This window comes from Bidens hawaiensis, unplaced genomic scaffold, assembly GCF_021521415.1.
Source record: "Bidens hawaiensis isolate Kalapana, Puna unplaced genomic scaffold, B.hawaiensis_p1.1 tig00015453_1, whole genome shotgun sequence".
Taxonomy (NCBI): Eukaryota; Viridiplantae; Streptophyta; class Magnoliopsida; order Asterales; family Asteraceae; genus Bidens; species Bidens hawaiensis.
In genome coordinates, this window is record NW_027492383.1 from 186,995 (window position 1) to 206,811 (window position 19,817).

Sequence of the window (19,817 nt, forward strand, 5' to 3'; positions counted from 1 at the left end):
GCCTTCACGACCGGTGGCCAACTCCAGATCTATCAGACAAAGAAACAACCAAAATGCGACGGAACAAGAGGCCATACGACGGTGCCACCACCACTAGCAGTCCCCCATCAGGTACCTCCATGGTCAAACAAGTATTATAATTACCTTCTCTGCTCCATTTTAATTGTACACTGTTTTTAGTCAAACAAGTATTATTAGTTACCGTAAAAGGATATAATTAAAATAACAATAATTATTATAATAATAATAAAATTACACGCAATGATTACACGTTCGATATCGCGCGTACCAACACTGACACTGGTGACTGGTTGCTAGTAAACTAACATGAATAAGGCCTTACCGAACGAGATTTTATGTTCGTGTTGGTTAGTTAAGGGAATGAATGTGTTAGCGAACACAAACTAAATCGGCACAGCCTAGAGACCGAGACCAATGCATTCATCAATATGAATAATGAAAGCCTGTAAACGAATCGAACGAACACGAACTAGAGAATGTTCGTGTTCGTTCACTTAATCGAACAAATATTTATGCTCATGTTCGTTTATTTAAAAAACGAACAATATTGGTGTTTGTTTGTTTAAAATCTAAACGAACATAACTAAACAAAGATAAACGAAAATATACGAATAAATGTGATGGACACAAACAAACATAAACATTACATAAATGCAAACTGTTAAAGAAACATAAATTAACAAATATAAAACCTTTAAATAGATGACTCATCCAGATAATATTTAATTATTTTATATTAATCCATAAACGAACGTTCATGAACACAAATGAACGAACAGAACATGTGCTCATGTTCGTTCGTTTAATTAAACGAACACAAATTTTTTGTTCATGTTCGTTCATTTATTTAATAAACAAACATAAACGTACTTCCCGCCGAACGTTTCACGAACAATTCACCGAAAGGTGGGTTGTGCGTGCTGTTATTGGGTAAACGACTGGTGTGGCGTTACATACATACCAGCACCGTTACGCGTTTGATGCCGCATTATGCACGTACGAAAGCCGGGTTGTGCGTCTAACGGTGCATGGTTATGCATGCGCGTATGTGCAACGTGCTGTGTGCACCTTATTAACCCACTCTGATCCGTTTGAAAATAACTGCAACCCAGTCTGGCCCATTTTGTTAGAAGAGTTGTCTCAATCAACCCATTTTATCGTCTGCAGGGGGTTCTAGTTCCACTGTGTTCCCTTCTTTTCGGTCGTTGGATTACGACGTGTTCTTAAGTTTTCGTGGCAAAGATACCCGCAAGATTATTGTGGACCCTCTCTACACGTATCTTGTACAGCTCGGAATTCACACTTACAGGGATGATACAACACTTCACAAGGGAAAACGCATTCATCCGTCTCTCATGATGGCCGTTGCAGAATCTCAAATCGCCGTCATTGTTTTCTCGGAAAACTATGGTGATTCTTCGTCGTGCTTGCAAGAACTTGAATATATTATGGAATGCAACAAAGAGGGAAAGCTAATTGTTATTCCCATATTCTATGGCGTGGTTCCTTCCGACGTTAGAGAGCAGACTGGGAAGTTTGGTGAGGGATTCGCCAAACAAGCGTTGGAAAATTCTGTTAATGACGAGTCATGTAGAAAGGCATTGAAGGCTGCGGGCATGATTTCGGGGTGGGAACTCAAGCACATGGCCAGCGGGTATATTCTTGTTCATAGTTTACTCTATTATGCACTAATGTTTGATGGATAAATTGTTGGCCCAAATTTAAGATCTTTGCAATTGATTTGATAAGAACAATAGATGAACAAATATTAAACAAACAAACTATATTATTGAAACTTCTTGAATCTGATACAAAGTATGAATATATATCTCTTTCCATGGATACAAAGTATGAAACTTGAATCTGATACAAAATGGACACAAAATGTAGCACTTATTCTTTTGTCCATGGGTTTTAGTTCCAAATCTCTGTCCTTTTGACAGTACTTTGATACTTGCAACAAAACGATCACCTTCTTAGAGTGTCTATAACTATAGTTTCTCTCTTCGCGTTTTCTCTTCTAGAGCGTTGAGTGGTAATCAAGGTTATCATGTGCTTTATGGGATATATTACCATTTCTTTATACGCAACATGATGCTAATGATCCTTATATGTTCAATGTGCAGGCATGAATCGGCTATTACCAGCGAAATAGCCAAAACAATTTTTCATGGTTTGCGGCTCACTTCGAATGCTAATGAAGATCCTGTTGGAATTGATACTCGCATGCAAGAGTTTGAACCATATTTAAAACTTGGGTCAAGTGATGTACACATGATCGGAATATGGGGGCTTAGGGGTGGTGGTAAGACTACTGTTGCATCTTATGTTTATAAGGAAATATCTGATAAATTTGACGGTTGTTGCTTTCTTGAAAATATTTGAGAGGCATCTAGTAGGCATGGATTGGAGAAATTACAAGAAGAAGTTCTTTTTGATATATTGAAAATAAAAGTGAAAGCATGGTGTGTTCAAGATGGAATGTTAAAGATAAGAAGTAGGCTATGCCACAAAAAGGTTGTAATTGTTCTTGATGATGTGACTTGCCATAAACACCTAGAAGCGTTAGCGGATCTCGTGATTGGTTTGGCGAGGGAAGCCTAATAATAATCACAACTACAGATTTACATTGGCTAAATGCTCATCGAGTAGATGCAACGTACAATATCACCTTGTTAAACGACGAAGAGGCTATCCAGCTGTTTTCTAGGCATGCACAACACGAAGATCATGGCAAACTGATCCTTTCACAAAATGTTATTTCGTATGCTGGTCGTCTTCCATCAGCACTTAAAGCGTTGGGTCAGTTTCTATGCGACAAAGATGTGTGTGAGTGGTTGAATGCCTTGACTAGGTTACAAGATATCCCGGATGATGATTTTATCAAAAGGCTCAAAATTACCTACAATAGCCTTATATCGGTGCAGCAAGAGTTGTTCCTTGACATCGCATGCGTCTTCCGTCATTGGCCGAAAGATGAGGCAATGATGATACTTGATGCGTGTGGTTTTCACCCAGTTATAGGGGTAAAGGTGTTATTACAAAAGGCTCTCATAAGTATTATAGATGGAATGTTTGACATACATGATGTCATACAAGAAACGGGATACCGCGTTGTAAGAGGGAAATACATTAACAATCCTGAAAAATACAGCAGAGTTTCCATATGAGGATATTGTAAACATGTGTACTTCAAGTGCAACACTGGTAAAGGTTTAGTTAGTTTTACCCCATATGTGTGTGTGTGTGTGGGGGGGGGGGGGGGGGGTAATTACGTATGTACGCTAGCAGTAAAGTAATTATTATGCACTATAGTTTTAAAGTAGAGCAATAATAATTATTTTAGTTTATTTTGTTGTAGCGTAATAATAATTACTCAAATGCTTCTTACACTTTTCACCTTGAAAGCTATTTTTGTTAGATCCCATCACTATACAGTAGAAACTCTATAAAATAATACACTTGGGATTACCAAAATTTATTAATTAAAAGAGTTATTAATTAATCGATAAATTAATAATTATTAATTTATATATTAATTAATATTTTATTAATTTATAGTAGAATGTTCTGACTCATCCAGAAGAAAATGTAGTTGCACAGTTGTTAACTGATGAAGAAATTATTGAAAGCGTTATTGGAATTAATAAAGATGATATCGATGAAGAAGATGATGAAAGTTCTACAATGGAGCCCCCTTCGCGAAATGAAGCTATTAAAGCGTTAATCACATTGAACAATTTCTTGTTGAGCTATGAGAAAACAACAACAGAAATTCTTACCATGCTAAGGAAAATTAAAGACGAGATTCAAGGGGAAATTGATTTCAACAAAAAACAAAAGACAATTGAGTCATTTTTCAAGAAACCTTCATAAATCATTCATGTAATATGCTATATATAAGGAATTATTAATTTATATTTTATATGAGGTCTAAAGAAATTATCAAAAATGTATTATCTTATAATTTTAGCGAATTATTAATTTAGCACCCTATCCCCGAGTCGGGACCCGGCAAAAAATATTATCTTATAGAGTTTATTAAATAATCGAGTATTAATTTATCGAGTTTCTACTGTATATATATACACAGATGCACACATATTGAATTATATGTATATTGATAAAGAAACACCGGCTTAATCATGCCACCATTTTCCTGCTTTGTTGTAGGAAAATAACAAGATTCAAGTATTACATTCCCCCAATGGTGTTGCACCATCAAATATATTCGAAGTTGTTGCAAAAATGAAGAAACTTAGGTCGATAAATGTGCGTCAAGATGTCAAAACAATTGTTGAGGAGCCTCCATTTCTTTCGAATTGGTTGTGTTGGATATCGTGGGAAGGTTATCCTGCACGTTTGTTACCAACAGATTTTCAAGCAATGGAGCTTGTTGGTCTGAAATTTAAAAACGGCTTACAAGAGAAACTCTGGGCGGAGTTTAAGGTAAAAAAATTTTGTACTTAATTTGGATTCTAAGTTATATATCATATAGATTTATGAAATATGGTTAAGAACTATTGGCACACCTGCTATAGTTGTTTATATACAAACTAATTATATATGTTTACTGAATCCAAAACACAAAAGCAGTTTTTAGACATTTAGTTTGTAACATACGAATTTCAAATACCTAAAACATTAAATATTGAATCAATATGTTAGATATTAACGAGTAGATAATTAGTAAAACTGATCGAACAATAGTATCGGCTAACATGATTTGTCTCTATAATAATACTAATAATAAGTTTTAGTTTTCTTTTCAGTACAGTTTAATAAGCTAAAACTAAACTCGAGGGTTAAACGTGTAAAATCATAGAATAGATTAGGATGATAGTTGGAGGACCATGTTTGCCATATCTTGGAAGTTAATTTGAAGACATGTATGATATGAACTTCCTTTCCGTCAAATATGCATGACATGATCTGATTAAGCAAACTCTCATCTCTAAACGATATAAGCAAACCTTGGTAATCTTTCATATATATATATATATATATATATAATCGCTTCATGAAAACCCTAAATATCTCTGTCGTTTTCACACCACCACCGCCCCTATAAATCGCATGCCGCGACCATTGCCGCTGCTCGCCGCCATTCTCTGCCCTCCACGTTAAGCCATCGCCGCTGCAAACCAGACGTCACCAGCACCACTGAGTTTCTAGTTATCAATTAGCCCCGTTGCGTATTCATTTGCTTGCCTGCAACTCCGCCCTAAGTTCCGGCGTTTCAGTTCCTTCACCATCGATCACCCCTGCCGCTCGTCTCTTTTCTGAGTTAAACCGCCGCCACCGCCGCTAACGGTTGCTGCCGGAGACGACTATCACCAACCCGCACGCGTTCTTGAGTTACGTAGCTGTCGCCTCAGACCTCCGATTTGTTTCGCTAACCCATTGAAGTAAGAGTTTTAAAAATCTGTTTTGTGTGTGTTTGTGTTATACACACCACTTTGTTTGGTTCCGGCGACGAATACTCCATAGTCTAAAACTTTGTTTTGCAAATGAAATAATCACGTAAATAGTTTAAATACTAAGTGTCGGTTTGTTTGGCTTGTTTTGGTGCATGTCCATACATTTTTTTATAATCAGTTGTTATAATTATATAGGTCATTTGGGCTTTTAAGATGTAATTTTAGCTTAATTAATATCTAACATGTAAATATGGTGCATGCAACCTGTGCATAAATCCATAAATTAAGTTTACAAAACTAACCATTAAACCAAGTTAGAAGTTGATGTTAATATGGATCTGATTCGTCAAGTACTTATAAGTATACATGCACACATAAACTTGTGATAATGATGCTATAAATTACTTGTCATGCACCACGACTAAATCATATAAACTAAAGTCTAAAATGTCTTTAAATTCTTTTAATTAGCTTAAATATGGTAAACAAAGTTAGCCTCATTTAAATAAACTTAAACTGTACATTGCAGTTACATATTTTTATAGGTTGTATGTATGTTATGAGTATATCATAAAGGTGAATGTAATCCACCACATGATAATTTAATAATAAATTATTTAATTCACAAGCACATCAATAAACGAATGGTTCATATTCCTATTTTATACACAACATAATAAGAGACCATCAAATGAAAGTTTTAGTCGACAGGAAACCAAAAATCATGAATATGACTAAGTGACTTAAGTCTCATGAAGTTGATCCGAAATAACATAAAATGTAGGTGTCAGTATGCAATAAGGCGAGTCGAGTTTAATTGTTTGACCTAAGGTACGGTTTCTGTTTTTGTTTCCTCTTAGTATTATTTATTTTCCGTTACTTTGTGGTACGGATTCTGTTTTCATTTACTCGTAGTATAGATACTATTCCATTTTATACTCGGTGTCCGTCACTTCGTAGTGCGGACTTTTCGTTAGCCTTTATTACAGTTTGAGTTCGGCTTATTTGTTTTATTTTATATTTATTTCTGTAACATGTAATAGATTATATATTTTGTACTTATTGTTGCATGTTCCGTTAGTAGCATTTTTGTTGCATATTTATATGAAATTAGCTTTTGTACTCTGTCACCCGAGCATGTCTGAAATGTCGTATGGGCGTCAACGGCATGCACTTATCGTGACAGTGCGTAAATAAAGTTCACGGCGTCTCTAGCTCGGCCACTAGAGGCGTATAGATCGATCTTAGCTCTGAGTTTGCGTTTGTTGTGTGGAGATGGAATAATGGGTGTGCGCCACGCTCACCGTCTCATAGGTGCATGGACTAGCTAGCTGTGTACCAGTCTGTTCTGTTTAGGCTCGTGGGTGCTTCTGTTTCACGTGACTTGAGTTCTTGATATGTGTAGTCACGTGGTTTGATGTGTGTATATATTCTGATATGTTTCTGTATGCGTTTGATTTTGTTCCGACCAAGTGTCGGATTATGCGTCAGGTTATGTTTAGTATTTCTGTCTGTAAAAAAGTTGGTTTCGAGTTTGAATCAAAGTTCTTAGACTTGCTTTTCCTTCGTCTGTCCTTACATATACCATTGTTCTTTCCGTTACTGGGCAATTTTTAGCTTAGCCGTATTTTCTTATTTGTGTTTGTCTTATTTGTTAGCAGGTAACTCGGGAAAATCAGGGGAATCAGGGATGAGAGTAAAATGAAGCTCAAGAATAAAGACTTTTATTTATTTTTGAAATTAATAAATTGGACTTAGGATTTTCTTTCGATTTGGTTTTAACTCGTTGGTTGCACTTTGATTACTTTTATTTCTTTTAAATGGATTGTGTTTGGTTTATGATATCTGTAATAGTGACACGTCAGCCTGTTCAGGGTTGGGGTGTTACATAGTTAGTCATGCACTATTTATTTTTCAGTAGACATATACTAAATAAACTTCCAACAGTATAAGGATTATGTTTTGGAATAAATGCAGTACGGGTACCGATCTTACAGGAGTGTTTCCTATTGTCGGGCTCAAGGACCGTGGATTTGTTGTGGGTCAGGCTGCGTTGAAGGCCGAATCGGGCAAAGTTGCCAAACACGAGAAAGCCTGTTTAGAAAATCAACACGTGTTTCTCCCTTTTGTTTTGATACATTTAGGTTTCTGGCCCCGGAGGCCGTGAATTTTCTAAACAGGGTTTAGCGTGTCGTTCTTGGTACTTTGTCGTCTCCTACGTCCAACGCTTTGTTTTTAGTAGAATTAGTTTTGCTATTCAAAAGGGGGTTGCGGAGCAGCTTGTTGCCTGTTTGCCTGCCACTTTATTGTAATTGTTTTGATTTTAATGATAAATTAATGACCATTCTAATGAAAAAAAAATTTCAGATTACATATCGTGCATGTTGAAATATAAACTAAATATTAGGGGTCTTTTAGTTATTTTAGAAAGTATAGTTTATGTCTAGTATGTATATTTGTAAAGTCTAGGGTCTAGTATGTAATTATTATGGTTATAAAAACCCAAGTAGGGCTGTAATTTGATCGATAATGTTATACGAACAAGTTTATCAATTCAAGTGCAAGTTTTATCAATTGTTGTGTTATTCTTCAATTCCTATTTGAAATTGCCAACAGTGGCATCAGAGCAAGGTTAATCGATCAGGGGAAGAATAAATTCGCTGTGTGGAATTTTTTCTTATATCGAACTAAAGCAATCATTCATCATATGATCAAGAACACGATTGTTCTTTGAATCGATCTTAGATTTGGTTTGTTATAATTCAGAAATTGAAAATCAAATTGGAGTTTGTTTCAATTTATTGCGTTTGGTTTTTTTGGAATCTGTTTCTAAAAAAAAACTTACACCCTAACGCTGTGTTCCAAAGTTTAATTTAACGAGAGGAGAGAAAAGATTTGGAGAGAAATAAACAAAATTAGTGTTCCAAAGTTTTTTAATGAAAAGAAGAGAAGATAAATGAGGAGAAGAGGTTTTTAGTGTATTTATATTTCTTTCCAAATTGGAAAGATATGGAGAGGAGAGAAGAGATAACCCACAAAATTGGTAAAACTGTAACTTTCTTTTCTATTCCTCTCTACTCGGGAACACATAAAATGATTAATATTCTTTTCTTTTCTCTTCTTTTCATTAAACTCGGGAACACGATATCATTTTCTTTTCTTTCCTTTCTTTTCTATCTTAATTTCCCTTCTTTTCTCTTCTCTCATTAATTTAAACTTGGGAACACAGCGTAAAAACAAGTGGCTTTTGAATTGATTTATGATATCAGGAAACTGTGAACATTGGGTTTGTAACTATTGATCACGATTATTAGTTGGAAACCCAAATTGATCACAGAAGGTTGATTGTGTTCAATCTTTGCAAGTTCTAGACATTCAGGGATGAAAGTTGTGTTGGGTGAATTGCAAATAAAAATCAGGAACCAATTTCATTTTGTTTACTGTTGAATTGATTAGTAACAAAGGGCCAAATTGATTGTTCAAGTATCGATTATCATTTGACCCTCAATTGATTTAAAAAGAAGAATTGGCAAGTGGTCAATTCATTTTGTATGATTGTTATTTGAAACAAATCATAAAAGCCTATTTTCTGATTTAAAAAATTCGATCAAGAAAGCATTGTGTTTCTTGGGTTTGTGAAATAAATCAGAAAGGAGTAATAGGGTCATTTGGAATTTGTGGAGAAATTCATTTTTCATGTAAGTTCGAATCCTTCGTGGTTCAAATCCTACGTGGTATATAAAAATCCTTCGTGGTACATAAAACCTTCGTGGTATATAAAACCTTCGTGGTAAAAATCCTTCGTGGTACATATAAATCCTTCGTGGTACACAAATCCTTTGTGGTAAAAATCTTTTGTGGTACATATAAAATCCTTCGTGGTACATAAATCTTTCGTGGTACAAAAAAATCCTTTGTGATACATAAAACCTTCGTGGCTTATAAAATCCTTCGTGGTACATAAAAATCCTTCGTGGTATGTAAAAAATCCTTCGTGGTAAAACATAAAAAATATGGCAGGCGATAGAAAGAAAGAAAGTGTTTCAACATCAACTCGGGAACAAAGAAATATTTCACTTTAGTGTCCCAAACTGAATGAAACAAATTACACGACTTGGGCATTGTTGATGGAAACAATGTTGAAAGCATATGACCTTTGGGAAATAATTGATGCAAAGATTGAAACGGAAATTGTGGATGAAAAGAAGATGAATACCACAAAAGCCATGATCTTCCAAACATTATCGGAAGATGTTTTAATGCAAGTCGCACAATATACGACTGCAAAAGAAGTTTGGGAAGCGGTCAAAGTCAAATATCTTGAAGCCGATCTAGTTCAAAAGGCACGTTTACAAACATTGAGAAGTGAACTAGAGGCTCTAAAGATGAAGTCAAATGAAACCGTAAGCGACTTTGCGGGAAAGTTAAGCAGTTTGCAAACCAAGTTTATAACTCTTGGTGGTACTTTGAAAGATAAGGCACTCGTGAGGAAACTGCTTATCTCGGTTCCAAAGAAATTTCTACCAATTGTGGCATCCATCGAACAATATCAAGAGATAGACACGATGCCATTTGTAGAAGCGATAGGAAGAGTAAAGGCATTTGAAGAACGTCTTAAAAGTCAAGACGAGCCGGAAGATCATGATCAAGGAAAACTCTTAATGGCAAGTTCAAATAATTATGGAAAAGGGTGGTGATCAAAATCGTGGTAGAGGACGAGGCTCTTTCAGAGGAAGAAGAGGACGTGGAAGAAGTACGAGTCAAAGAAGCAACAACAAAAACGACAAAAGCGAGCTAACATGCTATGAATGTGGCGAATACGGTCACTTCGCATACGAATGCGTAAGAGGTAAAGATAAGGAGAAAGTAAAGGACCAAGAAGCACATCTCATGTTAGAAGATGAAGAGCCGATCCTGTTGTAAACGCAAGTCAAGAAAGTTGAAGACTCTCGTTGAACTATATTTAGTTAAAGGGGGAGTTTTGAAATATAAACTAAATATTACGGGTCTTTTAGTTATTTTAGAAAGTATAGTTTATGTCTAGTATGTATATTTGTAAAGTCTAGGGTCTAGTATGTAATTATTATGGTTATAAAAACCCAAGTAGGGCTGTAATTTGATCGATAATGTTATACGAACAAGTTTATCAATTCAAGTGCAAGTTTTATAAATTGTTGTGTTATTCTTCAATTCCTATTCTGAAATTGCCAACAGTGCACAACACATGATCGAAAAACTCTTGAGAGTAGAATAAATGACCAAGGAAGAAACTGTTGATATATATTTGCTTGTTATATAAAGGACTGAAAAGTATTTGAGGGTTCTTTCTGATAATTGGTACATGTCTGATTCAGATTAAGCTCTAGTTTGTTAAGTCATAGAGTCTGATAATTGCCTAACAAACCCTTTCATAGTCACTAACAACATGTCGATTAGAATTCCCTACGAAGATTTGAGGCCAGAATTGAGCAGGTTGAAGGCTTACGTTGTAACAACCGAACAAGCCGGCTTATACTAGTCCACTGTCTATTTTGTGATCATATTAAATGAGTAAACTATCTAAAATTCCATTATTGTTTACTTTATTGCTTATTACTTTACCTCTACCTATGTTCTTGATTCCAAAATAATATTATTGCTAATGAGTATATATATTCATGAAGCTGACTTGTGATTGCTCGTATACTACAGTATATACCAAGCTTGAAAGTGCTCGACCTCCACGGTTCAGATAACCTAATTACAACACCTGATTTCAGTGGACTCCCGAATCTTGAAACATTGGTGTTATCTAGTTGTAAAAGTTTACGAGAGATACACTCATCAATAGGAAGTCATGAGAAGCTTGTTTACTTGGATTTAGATGATTGCAAAAAGCTTGAAATGTTTCCACCCATAATCACAATGCAAAAATTGGAGACGCTTGTGCTCTCTGGTTGCTCCCGACTTGTAAACTTCCCAGATATCCGACAAACCATGGATAGCCCCAAACATCTTAATATGGATTGTACTGGGATTGATGTTGTACCCTCGTCAGTAAGACAATATTGCACAGATCTTGAGTCTTTAAGTGTGATTGGCTGCACCAAGCTTGATGCAGTTCATTTGGACTTGTGTAGTAGTCCGAAGAGTCAATCAAACCGTAAACTGTCAGTCTTTGTTGGTGGAGGTAAATAAATACAATATGTAATTTATATTGAAGAGTTCAACACCTGGATGGGTTTATCTCTTAGGTTGTTCTGTTTGGTTTCCAGCCAAATTTGTTTTGAGGTTGTAACTTAGGTATCAAGTAAATGTTCTTATATAGTTATCTAACTTGTGTCATATCATGTTTTCGTTTCATTCATTCGGTGTCGTTATTTTTTTCGATAATAAACTATTCATGCAATCATATGACCGTGGTATGTTAAGTTGGCTCGTTGTTGGAAACCTACTTCGATCTGCTGTTTAACACGTGGGTAATCCTTGTGACATCGTATCTACAATGTTAAGATTTGTGGGAGAATGTTAACGAGTTAGAGGTCATGCTACTAGGGAACAATCTAAATGGGGCACATGCTAAATTGAAACAATGGTAATCAAAGCAAAACACAACAAAAAAGGATAGTGAATGCAATACAAGTTGAAGTTTGGTGACCAGAATCGATGGACAAAAAAATAGAATTTAGATCATAAACTCGATCTCGTAATTCTCATTAGCGGGTGGACTAACCAAGTGTGCACAACACTTTGGCCTAAAGAAAAGGAATAAAAATAGGAACCCACTAACCCACTACCATGTGACTTATTCATCCTACTTTATTGGAAATTAAAATACATAAAAATAAATAGGAAATCAGCTTTATGCCCAAGCAAACATGCACTTCAACTTGGTCACGTGGAAATGTCTATTTCAACACCCCCTCTCATTTTCAGCTTGCATTAACCCCATGACTTTACTAAACTCATATAACCTTGGACTAGACAACCCTTTTGTGAACACGTGTGCAATCTGCTTAGTTGTGTTAACCTGCTGCATCTTGATCTCACCCCTTCAGCACCTTCTCTCGAATATAGTGGTAATGAATCTCTATGTGTTTAGTTTGAGCATGAAAGACCAGGTTTTCAGCAAGCCTAATGGCTGACACGTTGTCACACCCTAACTGTACGGCATAATCCGTTGTTTGATTTAGTTCTTTCAACAACCGAACTAACCAGGTACACTCTTGAGCCACCATCGCCGCCGCCCTATATTTAGCCTCTGTGGTAGACAACGACATGGAGGGTTGGCATTTGCTACACCATGCCCATTGTGGTTTTTTAGTTTTCCAATTTTCTTAAGATACATTTGTAATTCCAATTCGATCACTTTCAAGATTTTTAATAATTTTCAAAAATAAAATATTAATATTACTCATTTACTCTACCAACCCATCTAAGTTATATCAATTTTGTTATTATTATTTTTTTTAATCAAAAAATGGGTTAAGCAGGTCGTGCTTGTGTCGACCCGTATTTATTTATGTGTGTGCAGGTTAGGGTTGAAGTTTTGACACGGATAATAATATGGGTCAGGTTCGAGTTGCAGATTTCAACCTGTCAACCCGCCAAAACGTAACCCGTCAACCCGATGATTGAGACCCTGTTAAATATTAAGTTAAAGATTTTTATTTTAATTTTATTTAAGTAATTGGTCTATTTTGACCCGATCAGTTTATTTATAATAAACAATGTAGTGATTACATCGAAACAGAAGACAAACAAACAAGTTACGTCGCTACCCATTTTTAAATTGCATGACCTAGTATTTTAAAATAGAATGAGAAGAAAGAGAAAACTAAAACATATGAGAGATTGTCCGTATCCATGTGTGTGTTCTTTTAATGTGGTCCAGTAAGCGACCATTTCACATTTTTACTCATAGCTGGCCACTTCGGTATTCTCATTTTGTCGGTAAAATAATCCTTTTATCTATCGGATCACATTCTAAGTCTATCATTGATTTATTTATTTTTTTCACGTTCTAAGTCTATCACTATAATTTAAAAGTTGCTCATTTCAAATATATAAAAAAAAAAGTCTTGGTCCCTATATTTTTTCTTTATAAATATTCTTTCTTTTACTGCTCATTATTTTATTTGATCAACTCTTGGGGTACTCAATGTCACTATGTCAAATACTGGTGGGTTTAAAAATATAACCAATGCTCCTCACCATACCATAAGAAACTAAATTCTTTAATTTTTCAAATATGAATATATACTTTACAAATCTTTTATTAAAAAAAAAACTAGTGTGTGATGCAATGTATTAAGGCAGCTTGAGTTTAATAAAACGGATTTTCTATAGACACCACCCAATTGCTAAAACACCGGCCTATACGCCGCGTATAGGTCTATACGCGGCGTATAGGCCGGTGTTCCTAGAAAATTTAACCAATTTTGTCTTATTATGTTTTTTTTTTAATTTTTTTTCTTTGTTATTTTGTTATTATTATTATTATTATTATCATTATATATTAATTAATTATTTATTTATTATTTAATATCCTTCGGTGAAAAACAGTTAACACATATATATACCAAAAATCATTGTTAAATATGTACAAATAAAAGAAAATACGACAACTAAAACATAAAACCTACGTGAAGTCCCCCATGTCCATGTCCATGCCCATGTCGTCGTGGCCCACGAGCCCTCCGAACGCGTCGGCGTCGTCCTCTCCCCCGCGCCTCGGCCCCGAACCGTCTGGGGCATCCACGTCGTCGCCCCGTCCGCGTCTCACGCCAGACGTGCTCGCCTCGTGGTCAAAACTAGGGGGTGGTGGCGGTGGCAGTGGCACGGTGTACTGCTGTCCAGACAGCTCCGCTACCCGACTGGCAACAAGCCAGTCGATCTGGCGCGGCATCTGGCTCATCCGCCAGTCCGTCTTGCGCGACATCCGCCTCATCTCCAACTCTAGGGCCTCCAACCTAGCGTCGGCGGCGGGACCCAGACGCACCGCGCGATATGTGCGTGGAACGTGCTGCGTCGGCCCCTAACAAAAAAACCACAGAAATACGTTTAATACGAAGTCGAATTAAAAGAAACGATAATAAAACGTACCTGAGATGCGCCCGGATCCTCACGTCCGGCACCACCGTCGTCAGGATCCCCGCCGGCTCCTTCCCCCGAATCGACAAGCTCATGTACAAGCTCCACCTCCGGTGCCGCGATCGGGGGAGGCTCGACTAAAGGCACCGGGACGTAAGGCGCACGTGCCCCCGCCCCCGCCACCAGTCGGTCCCGCGGGCCGTGGGGCCCGGGGAACGAACGCACAATGTGCATGCCGCCGCAACGCTGGCGGTCCAGCGGGCAGGGAGGGGTCGGAGTGATACGCGGGCCGTCCACCAGGTCTCCATGGCCCAAAGATATCGCAAGCTGGGTGACGTACCCGCCACCCATCAAGGACCCTCGTCCCTGCCTGAACTGGTAGGTGACAAAATAGTCTGCAAACCCTCTAGCGAGGTTGCAGTGCCTGTGAGTCAGCATACACCTAAAAAAAATAGGTTTCGTAGGCTGCAGTGATCCGCGCCCTGATTGCGACCCGCAATGGACATCGCAATCAGCTTGTGAAGGTACCTGTGTAATATAAGTTAATATAATTTATTAACAATAATAATAATATAATGTTATATTATATTATATTATTGCATATTATATTATATTATAATATAATATAATATTATTAATATATATTACGTTATACTAAACAATAGAATACATTTTAAGAACGTACCTGTGCAGCGGGTCCCTTATAGACGAGACCTTGGAATTGGTGCCCAAGGTCCTATCCCCGAAGTCATGATCGCTGATGGCCCGCCACCATACCCGCAGCTCGTCCTCCAACATCTGGGGGATGCTCTCCGTGTATATCCGGCTGCGTACCTCATGCGCGGTGTATAAGCCCAGAGCAACCGCGAACTCCTCCATCGAGAGATAGACGTCATGCCCGAACATGCGGAAGTAAACCTCCGACTTTGTCGTATCGGCGCCTGGCACCCTAATATAATATAATATAATATAATATAATATAATATAATATAATATAATATAATATAATATAATATAATATAATATAATATAATATAATATAAACATAACAATGTGGAGTAAACTTACGTAACGCGTATCGTGGAGTAAACCTCCAATGTCAGCTCCCGGTGAGCTGATAGTGGCATATTGAATCATCGGCTCCAGGGCGTATCCTGTCCAATGTACTCAGCTGCCCGCTGGTGCGCGTCACAGGACTCCAAAAACGACCAGGAAATAATCGTGTTAGGAAACGGGTGCATCTGACGTAGGCGAATGTATCGTGTGTGGGCGTCCGAACCCTCAGCGAACTAATAATAAATATTATTAATAATATTTATAACAAATAATAATAATAATTATAATAAAAATATTAATAATAACAATAAATACTAATAATAAATATTATTAATAATATTTATAACAAATAATAATAATTATAATAATAATAATTATTATTATAATAAAAATATTAATAATCATAATAAATACTAGTAATAAATATTGATAATAAAATTTATAATAATATTATTATTATTAAAAATAAACAGAAAAAAAAATTATATCAGACGCGACATATAGAGCTATACGCCACGTATGATAGTCCAGGTAAACCTACGGCCGGACTCCGGCCGACAGTTTTATTCATCCAAACAACATAATCAACATCATCACATCATCAACAACACATATTAATTATCATGTTAACCTAATCATCATCATTAATAGAATATTAAAAAATTACCTCCATATTGTGTCGGTGTCGGGTGAAATCTCGTCGGCTCGTTTGGTATTCCGGTCGCCGTCCGATATAGGCTCGTGTGTGGATGCTCGGTCGTTCGCGCAGATGTCTGCTGATAATATGGGGTCCTAGACGCCACGTATAAGCCTATACGTGGCGTCTTAGGCCTAAGTCTGGTAGCTGAGCAGACGTCTGCTGATATAAGGGGTCCTAGACGCCACGTATAGTCCTATACGTGGCGTCCTAGGCCTATTATTTTTATTTAATTATCATTATTTATTAGTATTTATTATTTATTAGTTATTAATTTTAATATTAATTTGTTATTTAGTTATTATTTATTATTATTATTATTTTTATTATTATTTTTATATTATTTAGATATTAATGTTAATATTAGTTTGTTATTTAATTATTGTTATTTATTATTTATTATTTAATATTTATTATTATTATTATAGACTTTTTTGTCCATTGATACTATACGTGGCGTCTTAACCCTATAGTTTTTATTTAATTATCATTATTTATTAGTATTTATTATTTATTAGTTATTAATATTAATATTAATTTGTTATTTAGTTATTATTATTTATTATTTATTATTATTATTGTTATTTTTTTTATTATTTTTATTATTTTATTTAGTTATTAATATTAATATTAGTTTGTTATTTAATTATTGTTATTTATTATTATTAAAATTATTTTTATTTATTATTTAATATTTATTATTATTATTATAGACATTTTTGTCCATTGATACTATGTCTTTTATAAGCTGTCTAGATCTACATTAGAGGATTCCCTTTGCCAACCCTGGCGTATGTCTTCGTACTCCTTCAAACGTTGTCCGAACCGTGTTTTCCATTCGAGCGCCGCCGGTACGGCGCTTCTTTCTTAATTAGGGTTTGGCCTAGGCATTGGGAAATCCCCTACCAGGTTTATATATATCCAGTGATCACCTCCCCAGTTAGTGATGCCTATAACCTGTGGATCCGGAACCAAGTCAGGACCGATTCTCAATGGGAAGTAAGATTCGGTCTGATTGCCAACTATGTTGACTAACACACACGCGTATGTCTGAGCAGCCACGTGCCCGTGACCGGGTAAGCTGAACCAACGACTCGGCGGCGCCGGTTTGACCGTGTTGTAGTACGGAATGCTGGAATGAACCTAGCCGTACAATCCATCATCCTCTTTGTTGAACATCGCCCTCCACCACCCTTCGTTCGTTTCCAGCTCGTTCTGCATCGCCCGCCTAATATCCGGCCAAACTTTCTCATTATCCCCAAAACCACTGCAATTGATCGAAAACCGCAGTTACCGTCTGGGCGTACGTTTTTTATGTCTGCGACGAACTGCTGGGCCCAGCTAGGAATGACGCTCCTAAACGTTTCTATCGCCGGTACTTGCGCAGGCGAAACCATCAAAGGAAACCCGAGGTGAGCTCCCGTAGGTCGTCCACGAGGAGTTTTAAACCGCGACGCTGACTGGGACAACTAACGATTCAGCGAGGATGGGGTGGGGTTTTCTTGGCTGGGCCCCTATGACGAGGATGGGTTGTAGGAGCTGTGTCTGGGGAGATCTATAGCGGGGGTGTATGCGCTGTGCCTCGGGGGATCTGGTTTTTTGGGACGCCCCCGAGGATCCTCTCTTTTTTCTGGCTCCTTCTTTTTAGATCTCCCTGGAATAGCAGACAAGAGCCTGGCGAAAAAACTTTTCTTTTGATTAGGGTCATCTATGGACGATAGCGTATCTGTGATGTCCCGTAGACCTGCTGCGTAGTCTGGCTCTTCGTTCGGCGGACAGGCTGGATCAAAATTAAGCCTCCTCCAGAACGGGTCAACATCCTCTATTGGGATACACGTGTCGTTAACTATGTATCCCTCAATCCGATAGGCACATGGCAGACCCGAAGACGCATACAAATGGTGGTCGCATGAAGAGCCACCGTCACGCATCTTGTGTATCAACCCATACTCGTTCACAAGTAGACCCAGAGCATGAATTGACACCCTGTTTATTAGCTTCTTCAACCAGACGTGCTGTCGATGTCCTTCCATGACCTTTGAGCTAGAGGCTTCAAAAGATTTACCGATTTCTTTCATCTGCGAGTTGACCATTTTAAGGATTTGCTTGGCAATTGTGTCGAGCGAGTTGTTGCTTCCATTGAGGTACCTTTTCATATTTGCGTGCTGGCTCTCAACTCGGTTCGTCGTAGTTTCGCCGTAGTTTCGGCGTTCGTCGATCCAGCAGGCTACAAACTTGTGTTTGTATGGATCCAGCCAGCTCTTGCGAATGTATTGCCAGACCTCTGAAAAATAATAGGAAACGTTATTAACACGTATGTTTAGGCTATTAAAAATTGTCACGTGATACGAAGGACTCACCGGCTCTATCGTCCCGTATCAAATGACGCTCCATGTTGAGGCGACGGTGGTCGTACTCCTGAATCGTCGGCGACTGATACAGAACCTTCCACCAGTACGCAAAGTCCGTCCCCATTTCCGTGCTATATAGGCCCTTAAATTTTCTCCTTATATTCTCGGATATGTGCCACCTGCATAAATTTTTGGTGCCATTAGGGAAGACCGCGTCGCATGCGTTCATGAGGACCTGGTCCGCATCAGTCAGGATCACGCGTGGCTCCATGCATTCGTAGAGCATTTGTTTAAGTTTCTCCAGAGCCCAGCCGAAGTTCCTCGGCAGTTCCCTGATCACAAACGCAGCGGCGATACAAAATGACTGTGATGTCGAGGTCACATCGATAAACTGAACCAACGGCCAGTCGTACATGTTGGTGTTGTACGTCGTGTCAACCATCAGCACCTCGGGAACGCACGCCACATCTTATGCGACTTACTATGACAGAAGAAAATTTCATCCGTCCTGTCGTCGGTATCACTCTCCCGGGTATAGAACGTGAAACAGTTGCCTGCGAGAAAGTTTTCCAGCGCCTGCATTGGATGAAATACAACTTTGCTAAATATTACAAGCACGACAAGTACACAATAAAACTACAAGTGTTTTGAACTACCTTCATAGGGGTGTCGCATAGTAGCCCATCCCTCCTAATCTTGGCGGTGTGGTTGTATATATCTTTTAATACAGGTTGCACACCGGGAAACTTTTCGCAGAGGGCTGCTTCGATTTCTTGCGGCTTCACGCCGGCCCTGTGTAAACTCTCAACCATATCCAGTTGGTCGGTGTTCATTTTTCTAAAAGACGCACACCCCTCCTCGAATTCAACGAGATCGTGGTTGTGAGTCTCGTTTACCACTTGAACCCTCCAACATGCACCCCTCGAGTCGTACCTGCCCAGGATCTTAAACGGACAGCATTTTTTGATGCTGCCGGTACGTCTCACCGTCGCCTTTATTTTGGGTTCGCCTCCACGATTGCATGCAAGGTCCACAACGTTTTTCCTTGACCGCTGGACCACAACAAACCCATGCTCTCGTCCTCTAACTTTTACCCATTTCTCCAGCTCCTCACGGCTCTCAAAAATCTGAAACAGTTTTACGCTAATTCTTAAGCCGTTTATTAAATAACATACAAACAAATAATATTAACTTAAACAA

The 19,817-nt window shown here is 37.7% G+C and overlaps 2 protein-coding genes across 2 annotated transcripts; both read left to right on the top strand.

Moving 5' to 3' along the window:
- The first annotated feature begins 53 nt into the window (after positions 1 to 53).
- Positions 54 to 3,143, top strand: LOC143549272 (toll/interleukin-1 receptor-like protein). The gene is made up of 3 exons (XM_077040206.1): positions 54 to 111; positions 1,189 to 1,675; positions 2,148 to 3,143. The coding sequence occupies exons 1-3, from the start codon at positions 54 to 56 to the stop codon at positions 2,404 to 2,406; spliced, it is 804 nt and encodes a 267-aa protein (XP_076896321.1). The 3' UTR covers positions 2,407 to 3,143.
- On the top strand, positions 2,503 to 11,618 carry LOC143549273 (disease resistance protein Roq1-like). Its single transcript, XM_077040207.1, has 5 exons — positions 2,503 to 2,605; positions 2,674 to 3,078; positions 3,176 to 3,228; positions 4,195 to 4,470; positions 11,133 to 11,618. Exons 1-5 carry the CDS (start codon positions 2,503 to 2,505, stop codon positions 11,616 to 11,618), a joined length of 1,323 nt encoding a protein of 440 aa, XP_076896322.1.
- The last annotated feature ends 8,199 nt before the right edge of the window (positions 11,619 to 19,817 follow it).